At 40.1% G+C, this 17,865-nt stretch overlaps 1 protein-coding gene across 1 annotated transcript; it reads left to right on the top strand.

Annotated features, from left to right (window-relative positions):
• The first annotated feature begins 1,614 nt into the window (after nucleotides 1–1,614).
• Nucleotides 1,615–2,145, top strand: LOC145163500 (ethylene-responsive transcription factor ERF021-like). Its single transcript, XM_079082339.1, has one exon. It carries the CDS (start codon nucleotides 1,615–1,617, stop codon nucleotides 2,143–2,145), a length of 531 nt encoding a protein of 176 aa, XP_078938465.1.
• Nucleotides 2,146–17,865: the final 15,720 nt, after the last annotated feature.

Genomic DNA, 17,865 nt, shown 5'->3' with positions numbered 1-17,865 from the left:
TAAAATGATAATTGCTCACATACGACAACATATCTAAATTAATAAGTTAACTATAATATGTTAAAAAGTTAAAGTCATAATTTTATAAATAGAAGTAAAATATGATATTTTAATATTGTAGTTTAGTTGATTTATGATTATAATTAAGTTTTCGCATTAACTTAACATTGTTAACCAATTTATAATTATTACTAGAAAAGATTCTCCGGCGTTGCCGGGGTCGGAAGGTATTGCTTTGTAAAGTAAAGTAGCATGTTGGTTGCTTTTTGTCCGTTAATGTGAGAGTAATTTGGTCTTTTCAGGTAATAGGGACTGAATTTGTCACCATGGGTAAACCATATGGACCATTTATGTAATTTTGGCAGTGGTGGTGGTGGTGGTGGTGATGGCAGATGGTGGGTGAGTTTATGGTATTGAGTGAGTATTTTCTAATAAATAAAACATTAATTTAAAACAAAAAAGAAAATGTTAAATCTGGTAAACCACAGGGACCAATCGTGTAATTTTGTCTAACAATAATAATAATAATGATGAGGGATCATTTCTGCCAAAAGACTAAATACTAATAATATGTAATAAAAAGCGAGGGTTATGAAAAATTCAAACCAAAGTGAAATGGTTGTTTGTGAACAAAAGCATAAAGATGAAGGGTCAATGTTGTAAGTTGGAGGACCAAAATTGACAAAAAATATGCCACTTTACTGTTAAAATCTTTCATAACTTTAATATATATATAATAATTAGAAAGAAATGGAAAAATTACGGAGATTTCAAATGCATATGGTGCAACTAAAAATGTCTTTTTTATAAGTATATATATAGATAGATGAGTACCAACATTAAAAAGTCACAAATGACAATATGACCATTTGACAAAACAAAATCACTTTTCCAATGGATATGTGTGTGATCGGGTTTCATCCAAACCGGTTCCACGAGTTGACACCTCAATATGATTCCAAACCACCGTTTAGCCACAAAACCGCACCAGTTTAATACACGATCCGATCTTTTGTGTATCTCTAGTTCTATGTGCCTATTAAAAGTGGGCTCTCTTATTATGTTTGACATTTAATGGGGATATAGTACTCTTTTTGTAGTAGTGTGTGAATATATGTATGTATGTGTGTACATGTGTTATATCATTATACAAGTTTAGAAGTACATATGTATGTATAGATGTATGTATGTGTATATGTATGTATATATGTATGTATGTAGACGGAACTTGTATATTGGAATGGACACCGCGTTATGATTAAAAATCCTGTCACCAACCGATCTCTCTGTTTTCCAAATTCGAAGTGCTCACTAACAAGTGCATATATTAGAAACCCCACACATTCTTATCATAACGTGGCAGACACTCATTGGTCAAGACCAAGCACATAAAAATGATTATTCTGTTGATGAAAGCATTATAACTATGTTTGGAAGGTACTTGGAAATTCAATAAAGTTATAATATGTCCCTATATTTGACCCTAATAACAAACAGACCCCTGTCTCAAAATAATCTTAATTAACTGTTGGATCCACATGTATAAATACGTGGCTAGATTGCATATTCTCAGCATGCATTTCCATTTTCCCATATTCTAATAACCTATTAACAATGAGCGACACTCATTCAACTCATGGTGGCGGGACTTCCTCAGTCTACCGTGGTGTCCGCAAACGCAAATGGGGGAAATGGGTGTCTGAAATACGTGATCCATTGACCAAATCCCGCATTTGGCTTGGGAGTTTTGACACACCAGAAATGGCAGCAGTGGCATACGATGCAGCATCGTTTTACTTTCGGAGAGACAATGCCATTCTCAATTTTCCACAAATGGCAACAGCTCTCCCAATCCCGGTTAGCCCCAGTGCTGACGACATACGTGTGGCTGCTCACCAGGCTGCATTGCTGGTTAAACCCTCCACAGCAGAGCTCGATACTGGCTCAGGCTCGGCTCAGTATGTGCCCACCAACATTGGACTTTCGGCTAGCGAAATCCAGGCTATCAATGATTCACCACTTGATACCCCAGAAAATTGGATGGAATTTAATTACAACCCGGGAATGTATTTTTCCAACGATGCTAACTTTGAGTGTTCTAGTGACTGGAATGAAGTACCTGACGATTCCCTCTGGAATTCATAACTCGGTTACAAAATACCCAAAAGATTTACGTATTTCATGTGTTATGTAGGCATGATTATACACATATAATTATAAAAGATAGATAAATTAATGAAGCATAGTGCATGATTGCATGGGGATATTATGGGGTCTACCACTAAAACGACGGCTTTGTGACGCGTTCGTGCCACAGTTGTCGGATATATACTGTGTCGTATACTTGTAGCGTAATCCAAAGAGCTGCTTTTTGAAAGCTTTTAGTGTGTTCTGTCTGTGGTTGTGAGTCTTGTTGGAAAATATCTATTAATGCCATAAACTATTTACTACTATTTTTTCTTTTATTTACATATGGCCCTTAAAGAATTTGGATGAACAACTCTAACCCTGTAAGAATATGACATAATCACAAAATTGACCACATAATTTTTCAGAATTATTAAAAATGACCAAGATTTTACCCTTGACCATCGAATCTGAAATTTGTCATTTCAAACTCAGGATATGATGGAAAACCATTTGTTTATGCCCCTTATTTATGAAAAATCCTTAATGTCATACCCATTACATCTTAAAACGATGTTTTAGACTCTCTTAAATCCGAATAGAGACTAACTAGAGATTCAAAGGAGATTAGGGTGTACCATATAAGTTGTTTAGAATTTTAATGTCCACGAAAAACAGTGTATGAAATGAAAACCCCGATCTGAAATGTGGAGAAATGTCATAGTTTTTGCATTAGAATATGATTTTCACCTCAAGTTCTTAAACTCTACTCGACATAATCTAAACTCGCATGCTTGGAGGTTATACCACAAAATTTTGTTGACAACATTGCATTGGACTTGATTTTGCGGTTCAAGGATTTCCGAGGCCGCTTACATAACAATGAGATCCCATTACTGGCCTTGGAATTCGAGGACCTTCGATAGGTAGTCATTAGGCAGATATCACAAGTCTTGATTACCATGTCTAACAATATGGAAGAGTTCATGAATTAAGTAGAAAGAAATTGGGTGCCCACTCCACCAACAAATGAGCAAATTATATTGACGGACAATGCCATGAATTTAATTTAAAGTTACATCGAACTGTTTGATCTTCATTATGAGGCTGGTATGATCCAAACTTTGCCAGTCAAAAATGAGGACCAACATGCTATATACATGTATTGTTCTTGTCAAGTTTAAAAGTTCATCACATTAATGAACTTCACTTAGCGTAACAAGTAATTAAGGTCTATTTTGGTAAGGCGGTTTATATGGTAAACATCATATTGTTATTTTGAAGCAAAACTACCAATCAATTAATCATTTCATACAAATACTAATTTGTCATTTTCGTATAAAAACGAACTTTCCATTTTCATTTATCATACCAAAATGATACAAGGACCTTACAAGCATATTGTAGTTAGGATAATTCTCTTACATGATTAATTCTAAACAACATCAAAACAACCAAAACATTAAATCTAATGAATTTCACACATACAAAAATCAAAACCTTAATAAAAAATAACATATTCGACTATAATATTTGCTTAAATTGATATTTGAACATTAGGTTCACAAGGATGCTTACTTATATTATTTAGTTGCTTTCGTATTTCAATTTTTTTTTTTTTTTATCATTCTACTAACAGTCCTTCATCAAATCACTCAAAATACATATAATCTTCATCCTTATTTGAAAAATACAAGCAACCAAAGAAAAACCTATATAGGCTTTTATCTATCTAAGAAACTGAAAGCATGTCTTGAATCCGCCATAATAGTATCTAAGAAAAGGTTGATTTTTTTGTCTGTACATGTAAATTTGGGAGATTGAGACACTTGATCTAGAGTGCATCGACATTCTTGTTTTGCATAAGGTGTCCACGAAAATGGCTTTTAAAGCGACGATTTACTCCAAAATATGAATGCCTAATCCACAAGACATGTATGAAATATGGAATTTTGAACAGTCTGATCATTTTAGTATATGAGTCTATATTGGTTCCAACAACAAATTGAAAAGATGAATAGAATGGCAACAATGTCAACAATGGTGGCAACGGTGAAAGTAAAGTGATATAATTGTTCCTTGTGAGCCACGCTAGAATCTAACATTGATGTCACTGTTAATGGTTTTGGGTAACGTTGAATCTCGAACATTCATGGCTTATATTTTTTTGCTGTTATAGATGAGTTTGTTCTGGAATAACCTCTAGAGTTATTTTGATTACAAAAATTTAGAGCGTTATGGTGCCATTTGATTAGATTTCAACTTTTTCATACCTTAGAGGTTCTAAGAAGACAAAAAAATGTTAATGTGATCAAAGATTAAATTTCATATTTTTTGAGACTATACTCTTTCATAACTCCATCCTAAAAAATTACCCACGCTTTATTTTTCCAACCATATCCAACAGACCATTCAATTTCTAATTATGGTTTAGTTTAACTTTTGGATGTTAATTAAATTTACTTTTAGGGTTTAAGATTAAGAAAATGAATAACATTTTTAGGATCCGCATTGAAAAAACCATCTCGACGATTACGGGGAAAGGTTCGCCAATGAATGGATGAGGAAGGTTACCGTATGAATGTGAGCTAAGAAGGGAGCGGGTAAATGGGCACGTGGGTGTGTGTGTGACTCTTTCTTATATAATAACATATACTCCTTCCGTCCCAAATGACAACAAACATATAGATTAAGGAAACATTAATTACCACTAACTTTATTAAATAAAATGACAATCGTAACCTTTTATTACATTTAATTTCATGGTAGTTGCATTTAATTCTATGGTAGTTTAACTAATAATGATGAATATTTTGATAAAAGTGATATTTGTTTTTAAAAGTAGACTATTATTTTGAGAAAAACCAAAAAGGAAACATTGACTATTAATATGGGACAGAGTGAGCATAAATTATTTGTCATTTTAGTTTTGTACATATTTGTCATTTTAGTTTTGTACATATATGGGACAGAGTGAGCATAAACTATTAATATGGGACAGATAGTTAAAGAAGATAAAAAAAAGTAAATGACATATTTGTCATTTTAGTTTTGTACATAAACTAAATCCACTATGAAACCATCCAATAATAATGTTTTCTATAATTAAAAAAGTTATAAGAACATGGTTAAAAAATACAAAGCATGCAAACCATTCCAGTTAGTTACGAAGAACGCATAGAAAGGACTTTGATAATATTGAAATACGGATTACAATCAGTTTAGGTTTTCGGTTTGGAAAGAATTTTCAAACCCAACATGAAAACCAATCTTTGTTTGGAACGATGGAATATGTGATGTAATAATGAAGGTAATGGAATAGATCAAACTTAGTTATATATGGAACCCAACATGAAACCCAACATTCAATTGTCATATGAATAATTCAAACTTAGTTATATATGGTTAACTAAATTGCATATAAATTTTAAATACATATTATATACTTTGCAAATAGTGCAAAAAATATATCTATGATCTAAAAAAAAATAAAAGAACTAGATCCAATAAAATCTTAAAATATAATTATAAATAAAAATTATTTTTTATGTTAAAAATAGGGAAAATCCTAGAAAAACTCAACCTATTATCCACCAATGTTCAAAAAAACCATTATATTATTTTTGTGTGCCATAAAACCATTTTATTTGTCGATCATGTCTAAACTAATGCTTCGTAACCGGAAAACCTTTGATAGCCGGTTACGCAACATTTTTTACATCAGAAAAACCAACCTATTCAACTCTAATACTCGAAAAAACATTTATGTTATTTTTAGTATAAAATAACCATTTTGTTTTCTGATTATGTACAATAAAACCATTTTATGTTATGATTTTGTACAATAAAACATTTATTCCGTTATTCCCACATGTGGTATGCTAGGTGATGTGTTATTTTTAATGCACTAGTTTTTTGTTTATAAGTCCTAGTTTATCGCATCTAATTCACATCTTACAGACAGTGAACCTGATCGAGTATAATATAGTTTTGATAAGCGGATGTTTCGAACTCAAGGGAAACGGTGGTAAATTAATATTATAATATTTGATTATAGGTAATTCCAAATAAAATGTAACAGTAAAGGGGGGGGGGGGTGGGGGGTTATTTATAAAACTCAACTAAATTAAACTAACTAGATAAATTGATTAGAAACGAATCACTTTAGGTACTCAAGTTTAGATTGGATTAATTACTTCTCAAAATCATGGTTAACTTCGTTAATAGTGCAATGGATCAATTAGTTAGCTACCGAATTCTAATGTGACTAGTTATCTTGATCGGATTTCCTAGTACTGATAATTAATGAACAATTAACACAATGATCATGCAATTTGTTAACACATAATTAATTTAATATATTCGGATTATGAATGATATGATCTAGTGATTTCTCATCAATGGTCATGACAATCAATCGAAGCATAACATGAATATCTAAGCTCTCAAACACAGCCAAAGTCACAGATTAACATTAGCTAATCCTAGGATTTGATCAATCTCTAGTCCTAACAATTTAATTGTGACATCCCCATTTTCACGGCCAGAAAAGACCGATTTTGTTTATACTTTATAAAAATCAGAGTACCCTTTTAATAAAAATGTTGAGGAATTTGTTCCCAGAAAATACATGATAAATACTTTATCAAAGCATTTCCGAAGAAATGTATTTTATTAATTTAAAACATTTGGGATGTCGTCGTCAATACAGAAACATAAGCATAAACAGAACTTACATTCATTTACACTAGTGATCTACATCTCTTTTAAATCTCTCAGTGTAAAGTAGCTTCGTATCGATATCTGTGATACAAATAAACTTGAGTGGGTCAGGTTGGGAAACCTGGTGAGTACATAGGATTTTCAACCCACAATAATAAAGTTATTATGTTTTATCATCAAAAAATTAACCCAATTACCCATCCCCATTATCTTCTTCATTTCTTAAGGATCTACCCTAAGAATTATCTACCACTCATTCCTAAGGAATTTTCCTAAGGAATAGGCATGAAGTACATCGTCGTCAGGGTTTATACAACAGGCACTAAATTCATAGTTGTCAGGGTTCATCTAACGAGTGCTAAGTCCATAGCTCATTTATCGACAGTATTATTTTCGGGAATTCACCCGAAATACATGTCAATGGGTTTTTAGAGTACACCGGGTGAACACGTCGTTCACAACACCTACAGGTTGTGAGCCTGCTAGTGTTCCACTAGACTGTCTAGAATAGTCCGTGGATGTCATCCATACTCTGCTAGATGACGGGGCCAACGTTTGGGTAAAGGCTTTTCTCACTTTTCACCTCTCACCCTCATCTCATGATCTATATCGCCTTTCATCTCATCTTCCAACTCATTTTTCATCACACACAAACTTATTTATCTACCCTTGTTTTATCCCAACATATTTGTAGATATAAAATACATATACTGTAACATCCCAAAAATACAACCCAAAACTTTTCGTTTGAAAACTCTACTAAACCATAATATCAAACATTAAAAGATAAATCCATGGATCATGCGTCTCAAAATGTCATAATAAATTTATCAAATCAACTGATGTCAAAACATATCAAAATATCCGAATAAAACTCCCAGGATAACTGAAGCTGTGGTGTGTGTCATGCCATCATCCCGAGCTCTTCCCCTTACTAGCGGAAGTACCTGAAACCAAAAACTGAAACTGTAAGCACAAAGCTTAGTGAGCTCCCCCAAACTACCACATACCATACAATAACATATAAAGCAACTACTGGGCCATGCCCACTGCATTGGACCGAAGTCCGGAAACTGCATCGGACCGAAGTCCGGAACTAACCAGGGTCTTGCCCTCTGCATCGGACCGAAGTCCGGAACTAACCAGGGCCTAGCCCTCTGCATCGGACCGAAGTTCGGAACTGACTGAACATAGCATAGTATAATCATAACTACTAGCATAAACACAGATACTGCATACTGCATCGGACCGAAGCCCGGAACACATAACACAAAGACATGTGTAACATCCCAAAATTCAAAACCAAAAATTTCATTTTTAAATAAGTTATTACATAAAACCATCAGTATAAAAACATTCATAATAACATCTCGTATCAACCAAAATGTCAGTAATCAAAACATATGATCATAAAACCATATCAGAGTGTACTCCCAAAGATCTCATGTGCGGAAAACATAGTGTGATGCGCTGCGGTCAAGCCGGCTCCTTTCCTTTGAAACGAGTACCTGAAACCAAAACTGTAAACCGTAAGCACGAAGCTTAGTGAGTTCCCCCATCATACCACATACCATACAATCACATAGCATACATACTGCCAGGCAATTCTGGGGTGCCTGACCTACCCGGTCCGGCCATTCTGGGGTGCCGACCTACCCATGTCAAGCGATTCTGGGGTGCTGACAAACCCATGTCGAGCCATTCTGGGGTGCTGACCTACCCGTGTCAAGCCGTTCTGGGGTGCTGACCTACCCATCGGTCCTAACAACCGAACTTCGGGGGCTATTCCACCCCCTACAGCTACTATCACATATATCATAACATAAACATATTATCAGACATATCTGGGGTGTCCGACCTACCCTTCGGTCCTAACAACCGAACTTGGGGACTATTCCCTCCTACTTCCACTATCACATATCATGTCAGCATAATAACATATCATAACATACTGACAGACCCCTTCGGTCCTAACAACCGAACTTGGGGACTACTCTCCCCCTACTACCACTATCACATATAACATATCATGCCAACATATAACATATCAGGTAGTAGCAAACCTAGATGAATATCACAAAGACAATCATCTAACATACAACCCCTACTGGTGGGCCGGCATTGTGGCCGTAGACCCACCGCTACTGGAAGGTAACTCACCTCACACTGCTGAAGTCCCGTAGACACAATCCCACACTGCTGAAGTCCCGCAGACTCAACCCTAGCTGCTGGATGACAGATTCTCGAAATGCCAATATCAAACATCACCCAATTAATAATTGGGTCCCACTACATAACCATAAGTACATTCTTTGGGTAATTACTACATTACCCCTAGCTTGGCTTATTCAAGCCCAAGGCCCAATCCATAGGCCCAAAGTCAATTAGGAACCAAAGCCCAACACATGGCCCAATTTTCCAAATTGGGCCTAGGCCTATACATGGTCTCATTCTAAGGCCCGACATCATATAATCATTAAGGCCCAAACTATGGCCTATCTATGGCCCAATTTTCCAAATTGGGCCCAAACCCGTTACATGGGCCTTACCCTAGGCCCATTAATAACACAATCATCAAGGCCCAATAGAAGGCCCATCAATACACCCATGTGAAATTAGAGTTTCACATAAAATGACGATTAGGGTTAAGTGTTTCTCACTTCACCCATTAAGGACTTAATCCATTAAGTTCATCATTCTTCTAAATGAGTCATATGGTGTGATTGGGCTTAATCACACAACTCCATTATTCCAATGGCCCAAAAGTGGGTCCCAATAAATTCAAGCCCATGAATCCAATATTAGGGTTTTCTAAACCCTAATTAGGGTTTCCAACCCCATCTTAGCCCATTAGGTCCAATTGATATGTCTTTTAATCAATTAAGGTTCACTAGACTAATTAAGATTTCACTAGGCCCATTAGTCATCTGTTTGGGCTTTTAGGTCCATTAATCTTCATTAGGCCCATTAGGGTTTGTTAGGCCCATTAAGCCTCATTGCGCCCATTAGGGTTTGTTAGTCCCTTTGTCCAAACATCCAAACAAGTCACGATCCAACAAGGCACACCGCCACCCGACACGGCGGCCGGTGGCGGCAGGAGGCGGAAGCCACCACCCTACGGTGGTGGTTTGAGATTTATATTATTATTATCCAAATTGTAATTTACACTTTACAATGCTAAACCTCAAAATAAACACACTAACAAAATAAACACATACAGCCACCCTATGGTGGCCGGTGGTGGTAGATGGTGGCAGCGGCTTTTCCGGCCGATCTGGACTATACACACAAACACACCAAAGAAAACAGAAACACACTCACCCAAACTTTTGTTTGAAAACATCCAGCCACCCTCCTGGTGGCGGCAAAGGCTGCTTCACGATGGCAGCCACCACCTCGCGGTGGCGGCGGTGGTCCCTTTTGGTTTCCAGTCAATCAACACGCACATCAAGCCCTTGTTCGAGATTCATAACACCACCATACACAACAAACACATCCTTTGGCTCGGACTAATAAACCCAACACCCTCCTGAGGCGGGTGACGGCGGCAGCAACATGAGATGGCGGCGGGTTGCGGTGTTCGGCAGTAGGCGGAGGCTAACGGAAAAAAGAGAAGAAGAAGAAGTGGTGATAGCGGATGCAACAGTGGCACTCGTAGCCTACCAATCCACAGCGGTCTTGAGCATCCCGACGGCGACTTAGCCTTCACCGATTGCGGCGCAGCGGCGACAGCAGCCAGTCGTTCACAGTTCACGCATCGGCACCTCCTCGCTCCGCCTTCGACCACTTTACTTTCCCATCAGTAGGATAGGCACGACGGTTGACTTCAGTGGCTTGCGAGCTCAACAACGGTGGTCGTCGGTGGTCGTCGGGACTCCATCTGGTCGGAGCACAAGGGGGAAACCCGGCTATGGCGGCTGGAGGAGTGGAGGGGGCGGCCGACACTTCATTAGGGTTAGGGTTAAAACCGGGGGTGACGGGTTTATATACCCCGATCCCCCAAACTTGTTTCCATAATGGCAATTTCAGCCCCTCTTTTCCCTTTTCTTTAAAAATGTAATCCAATATTTACCCTTTGAACCCCAGCATTATAAATCCATCACAACTCAGGCCCAATATTTACCAAACAACCCCTTAGCCCCCAAAATCTCTTTCAAAAGAAGTCCCAACAATTACCCAATAGCCCCTGCCTTCATATTTATTTACAAAATGGGTTTCAGAACTTACACTTTTAATCCTCGACTTTTAAAATAATAATATTTAGCTCCCAAAACCACATCTCACTAATTATTATGGATTTTAAAGCCACTAGTCTTTAATAAATTTTATTTATTTATTTATTTACAAAAACTATTTTATCTACCCTTGTTTTATCCCAACATATTTGTTGATATAAAATACATATACTGTAACATCCCAAAAATACAACCAAAACTTTTCGTTTGAAAACTCTACTAAACCATAATATCAAACATTAAAAGATAAATCCATGGATCATGCGTCTCAAAATGTCATAATAAATTTATCAAATCAACTGATGTCAAAACATATCAAAATATCCGAATAAAACTCCCAGGATTAACTGAAGCTGTGGTGTGTGTCATGCCATCATCCCGAGCTCTTCCCCTTACTAGCGGAAGTACCTGAAACCAAAAACTGAAACTGTAAGAACAAAGCTTAGTGAGCTCCCCCAAACTACCACATACCATACAATAACATATAAAGCAACTACTGGGCCTTGCCCACTGCATTGGACCGAAGTCCGGAAACTTCATCGGACCGAAGTCCGGAACTAACCAGGGCCTTGCCCTCTGCATCGGACCGAAGTCCGGAAACTGCATCGGACTGAAGTCCGGAACTAACCAGGGCCTTGCCCTCTGCATCGGACCGAAGTCCAGAAACTGCATCGGACTGAAGTCCGGAACTAACCAGGGCCTTGCCCTCTGCATCAGACCGAAGTCCGGAACTTACTGAACATAGCATATCATAATCATAACTACTAGCATAAACACAGATACTGCATACTGCATTGGATCGAAGCCCGGAACACATAACACAAAGACATGCTTGAATCACAAAGACATCAAGCACACTGAACTACTGCATCGGACCGAAGTCCGGAACTACTGCTAACTAAATGGGCCGGCATTGTGGCCGTAGACCCGTTCCTACTAGAAGGAAAACTCACCTCGTAACGCTGGCTGCTGAGATGCTAAATCTGAAACTGGCTAACTGCTGCTCCGGAACTCCCCGACTACAATCCCATAAACACTAAATCAGATATTGATAACTGATCTCAGGGTAAAATGACTATTTTACCCCTGGTCAAATTCAACTTCCTGGTCAAAGTCAACTTCCTAGTTGACTCTACTCGCCGAGTCCTACTATGAACTCGCCGAGTTCCCGGACTCACACTTCTCTAACTCGCGACTCGACTCCCCGAGTCGGAACGTGGACTCGCCGAGTCCCTCTACTTCCAGATCCTTGTTCTAACTCACTGAGTCCTCTTCCACTCGCTGATTCAACTCACAATTCCAAAATCGGAGAAATCGGGAGGATTTGCGCTCCGACTCGCCGAGTCCAAGAACAACTCGTCGAGTCCTATGCATGTCCTCACTAAACAGTTAATTCTAATCGATTTCAGTGCATCCAATTCATAGATCTGAGCTTCTAGGGCCGATATAACACGTAAAGTTGCCAACTTTACGTGCATGCATAGAGGTATGAAGCTAAAACACCAAAATAAGCTAGAAATGGGAACCTAGGGTTTGGAACAAGACCTTGCTTTGCATAAAGGTAGCTACTTTGAGCTCCTGGGGCTCAATGATGTCCAGATCTATAGCTCACTACCCTAAGGGAGCTCCAATCTCGAGTTTGGACCTTGAAATGTCCCAAAAATGGCAAAACAAGCATATATGAAGATCTACTAGGAAAATGAACAAGGTAGAGGCTTTATTACCAGATGAAGTAGCAAATGGAAGCTAGCTTCTGGATCTCCTTCTTCTCCTTTGCACCTTCTCTCTTTCCTTCTCTTCTACACTTCCAAGAATACCCCAAAACACTCAAAATCAAGAAGGAATCACTCAAACTCACCAATGGAGGCTAGGGTTTTGAGTTCTGGGCTATAGGGGCCGCAAATGAACCCTAGGGAAGAGAATGAGATGCTTAAATAAATAAATAGGGTACCAAGTCCCGGAATTAGGGTTTCCCGACCCAGACCAGACTCGCCGAGTCCACTAGCCGACTCGTCGAGTCGGTCACTTAATCTTCCACACGGAGCCCGCTCCGACTCGCCGAGTTCTTCCTTGGACTCGACGAGTTGACTCTTTCGACTTAGGGCTTTTCTTTCCTTTCTTGGTCTTTCTGATTCTGGGTGTTACAACTCTCCCCCACTTAAACTAGATTTCGTCCTCGAAGTCCGCCACGGCCAACCATCCTCCAATCTGCTCACAACCTTCCTGTACGATGCACACTTTATCTACTCGATTCAATCCTCTGAGAACCGCCTTTAATGGCCTTCTGCCCGGTCATTCCAGTTAAAACTAGTTCTTGCAGCTTATCACCTTGAGTGCACTCTAATCGTCAACAATCCTGAAAACACATCTTACCCAACTGACCATCCATCTGGTACTTCCTGAGTACTTATGCTGAACATCCTAGGGGCTCACCCCCCCCCCCCCCTTTTCCTTGCGCGTTTTCTGGCTTTCCCAAGGTAACTCCCCATAACTAACCACCTCCCCTGCCACTGCGAAGGACATACCTTTCACGCTATCCATTACTCCAGCCATTTAAATTAGATTTCCTCCTCGAGTTCATTCCCTACCATTCCTTACATGCTAACTACTCCAGGTTCCCACTAGAGCAACAGAATTCACAGATCCACTTATCCCTACGATTCACTTATACTTGACCATAACTCAGATAATCTTGTTGTAAGTGACTTAGCATAACCCAAGCTATCTGTGACTCTAACCGCACATAAAATCCCAAAATACCATTACTGCTGGAGACCCAAAACTGCCTGAAACACTGAACTGCCTGAAACACTGAACTGCCTGAAACACTGAGCTGCCTGAAACACTGAACTGCCTGAAACACTGAACTGCCTGAAACACTGAACTTCCTGAAACACTGAACTGCCTGAAACACTGAACTTCCTGAAACACTGAACTGCCTGAAACACTGAACTTCCTGAAACACTGAACTGCCTGAAACACTGAACTTCCTGAAACACTGAACTGCCTGAAACACTCAACTGCCTGAAACAGCATGTTGCTACATGGCTGCTTTCCAAAATCTATCGAGACCCTCCTGGTCTTAATTCATTCGTCAGTCATCCGAAATACCGGGTTCTGGCCCGGCTGCGGAGCCAAAGGACTCCCACTTAGTCGCCTCACACGTCTTCTGAACGAATTCCTTCTCTAGAACTAGTTACCACTAGTTACCATGCCCCTGAGGCTCTAATAACTTTCTGATCTAACTGATCGAGTCCATACGTTGAATCCTGACGTCACCAAACCCAAGGCTAAAAGTGATTGCTACATGGCCCTTGGTAGCCTCATGTCATGAATGACCTTAAGCAGATCCCTGCTTCCTTGCTCTCATAGCTGTAGTGGCGCTTCTATAGTATTATCACTGGCTTAACCAGGTCTAATCCGTCTAGGTAATTCCGAAAGCCAATCCGTGGATTTCCATATCCTCACTGCTACACCCGAACTGGTGGGTACTACTGTTCCTTCCGCGTCTTAACAACGCACTCACGCTATCTACCAACCTAGTGAATGTCACGGATACACCCGCAGACTTACAGAACTCTAACACTATCTGGCTGCTAGTGAATGCTACGGCTACACCCGCAGACTTACAACACTCTAATATTGTCTGGCTGCTAGTGAATGTTACGGCTACACCCGCAGACTTACAACACTCTAATACTGTCTGGCTGCTAGTGAATGCTACGGCTACACACGCAGACTTACAACACTCTAATACTGGATCGACACGCGCTTGACCCACACTCAACTGAACTCATGTCCTGACTGGAATCCCCAACTTGATTCCCTAAGGCTTGCAAGCAAACATTCCAGGAACTCGATCTCATCCTTGGCAAGTTTTTCCGAACTTCCATCTCACATTCTCCTCGAACCCTACAACCATATAGGCTGTCTTCCTTTCGGACAAGGATGCAAAACGTATCCTAGTCTCAAAACTGATCCTACTTCTGAATCCTTGGATGATTCTCCCCCACTTTGATTCAGCTAATGCCTTACAGCACACAAAACTGGAAGAATTCCCAATCCTTCTCACCACCCATGACTAATCTGCTAGAAACCACGCTTACCATTGCTAGTGTTTTCAACACCAGTCAGTCCAAAAGATCACACCACTTTCAAGAACCCGAATAAATCTCCGGTAATAACCCGCTAGACCCAGGAAACTCCGAATCTCAATTGGAAACCTCAGAATCTCCCACTGCATCACTGCCTCCATCTTGGCTGGAACGACTAGAATACCCTTCTGATTGACAAGGTGCCCAAGAAATTGCACCTCGCGCCGCCAGAACTCACATTTGGAGTACCCTGCAAAAAGTCTCTCCTTCCTCAAAGTCTCTAGCACCTCCCTCAGGTGCTTCTCGTGCTGCTCCTCAGTCTTGGAATAAACCAAGATGACGTTGTACTCTCCCAATCCCGCGTTTTGGGATATGATCTTTCGCTATCCGCTAATAATTCTCGGTATGCAATTGGCATATAACTCAATCACAAGCAGGCCACAAAATTCCAAAATATCATCATCCTTACTGATGCAGAACCATAACAATAAAATCATAACATAAGCTGATAGAGAGAGGAAGATTCATACCCGCAACCTGCTCTAAAGAACCCCCGAATCCTCCTTCCTTCTGAGGCCTGCGATGATACTGAGGCTGCCCGATCCGCTGAGCGGGGCAATTTGCCCTGACATGACCAGGCTGATGGCAACGATGGCATAACTCTACTTCTATTGTGCAGTCTTGGCGTCTATGACCCTTCCATCAGCATCTGCCGCACTTAGACTTGCTACGCACGTCATCCCGTGCTCCCTCCTTCCTCGTGCGACCATCTCGACCCTGCCGGTCCCTACCACCAACTACGGCAGTGTCCACCTGCCCATCTTGCCGAACTAGACCGGAAGACCGCTTCCTCTTCCTTAGCTGACTATCTGAACCAATCTCCTGTTCCCGGGTCATAGTGACCATTTCACCCATCACCTGGATAGCTGAGGTCCGCCTTTCAACCCCGGCGACCACTCTATCGATGACTCGCCTAATGGTGTCTGGTAACTCTTCGCGGAGGGCCCGCAAAACCTCTGCAGCAATCCAATCTTGTAATTGACTCCCCTGAAAACATGGTGCACCATTCACTTTTGACCCCAAGCTACAAAATCTAGGGGTAGGATCCTCCTTCCAGAAGGATCCCAGAGGTCCACAAGCTTCGGGCTCCAGATGAGTCCCCACCTGCTCTGCTACAATCTCGGCCCGAAAGGCCCCGAGGCGGCTATCCAAAAGCTCCACAACGGCCTCCTTGACCGAACCGAAGATCACGGGAGTCTGATCAATGATGTTGCGCATAATTTCTGCTGAAATAAACCCTCTCATCCGACCATCAAGTTGCCCGGCTCCAGAGCCAGAGCGAGATCCCTCCCCGGCACCTGAACTACCAACTGGTATCTCGCGCAACGTCACCATGCTGAAAACATATCACAATAACTGTAAGAATACTCATCGCTGCTGACGGATCTCACACATACTCTACAATTTCCCTGGTTTCGTCTTGGCCCCTCTTGAATCGAGTACGGATCCTCTGCTTTCAGTAGTACGGGCCCATACTACCTTCCACATCTATCCGTACTTTCCTCAAGAGTTACCTTAACTCAACCAAGTCCCTTCTACTACTACTGATCTCTGCTACTCTCATCCTAGGCTTGCACTAGGGAAATCTCTGACTCTACCCAAACCAGTCCTCAACTGCTGAAGGTCTCCTTGTAATGCCAATTAGTCATCACCTGAATACCATCACATGTGACGAGGCGCAGATAATCCTTCGAGTAAAAGACTCGTCCCTACAACGGTTAGACTCAAACGAGAGCTGCGCAATAGGGCCAAACCCAGCACTCTGAGATTATTCAATCCTGATCACATGTGACATGACGTATTCACCTAATGGCTAACTCCCATCACTCAGAGTCCTACAAAGCACGAAGCAAGCAGCATTCGTACACAGGAAACTACTCAAGCGAATCTATCCTCATAACAAGAAACTGTACTAGCATACAATGCTAAGCTCATACTATCAGGCATAACCTAAACAGGCTATCCTACTGCTGTCTACTCAATACTAGCATGCAATTCTCATAAAGCTGAAACACATACAACAGGCACATAAGGCATCCTCCTAGATCCTTAGTCCTATTCTAGCATGCTGTTCTACTGAAACTGGAACTGATAATTAAAACATAAACTTGTATGGGTAATTTGGGAGTACTTACTTGGGCTCGGCTGATCGCATGCACCACACCCTTTTCCTTTTCTCAAAACTCTTTTCTTTTTAAGTTTCTTTTTCAACGTTGTGAGCCTGCTAGTGTTCCACTAGACTGTCTAGAATAGTCTGTGGTTGTCATCCATACTCTGCTAGATGACGGGGCCAACGTTTGGGTAAAGGCTTTTCTCACTTTTCACCTCTCACCCTCATCTCATTATCTATATCGCCTTTCATCTCATCTTCCAACTCATTTTTCATCACACACAAACTATTTTATCTACCCTTGTTTTATCCCAACATATTTGTTGATATAAAATACATATACTGTAACATCCCAAAAATACAACCCAAAACTTTTCGTTTGAAAACTCTACTAAACCATAATATCAAACATTAAAAGATAAATCCATGGATCATGCGTCTCAAAATGTCATAATAAATTTATCAAATCAACTGATGTCAAAACATATCAAAATATCCGAATAAAACTCCCAGGATT

The sequence above is a fragment of the Lactuca virosa genome, chromosome 3, assembly GCF_052849685.1.
Source record: "Lactuca virosa cultivar CGN04683 chromosome 3, Lactuca_virosa_CGN04683_v6, whole genome shotgun sequence".
NCBI lineage: Eukaryota > Viridiplantae > Streptophyta > Magnoliopsida > Asterales > Asteraceae > Lactuca > Lactuca virosa.
Note: the sequence above shows the minus strand (reverse complement) of the source record. Positions and strands in the feature narration are given on the sequence as shown.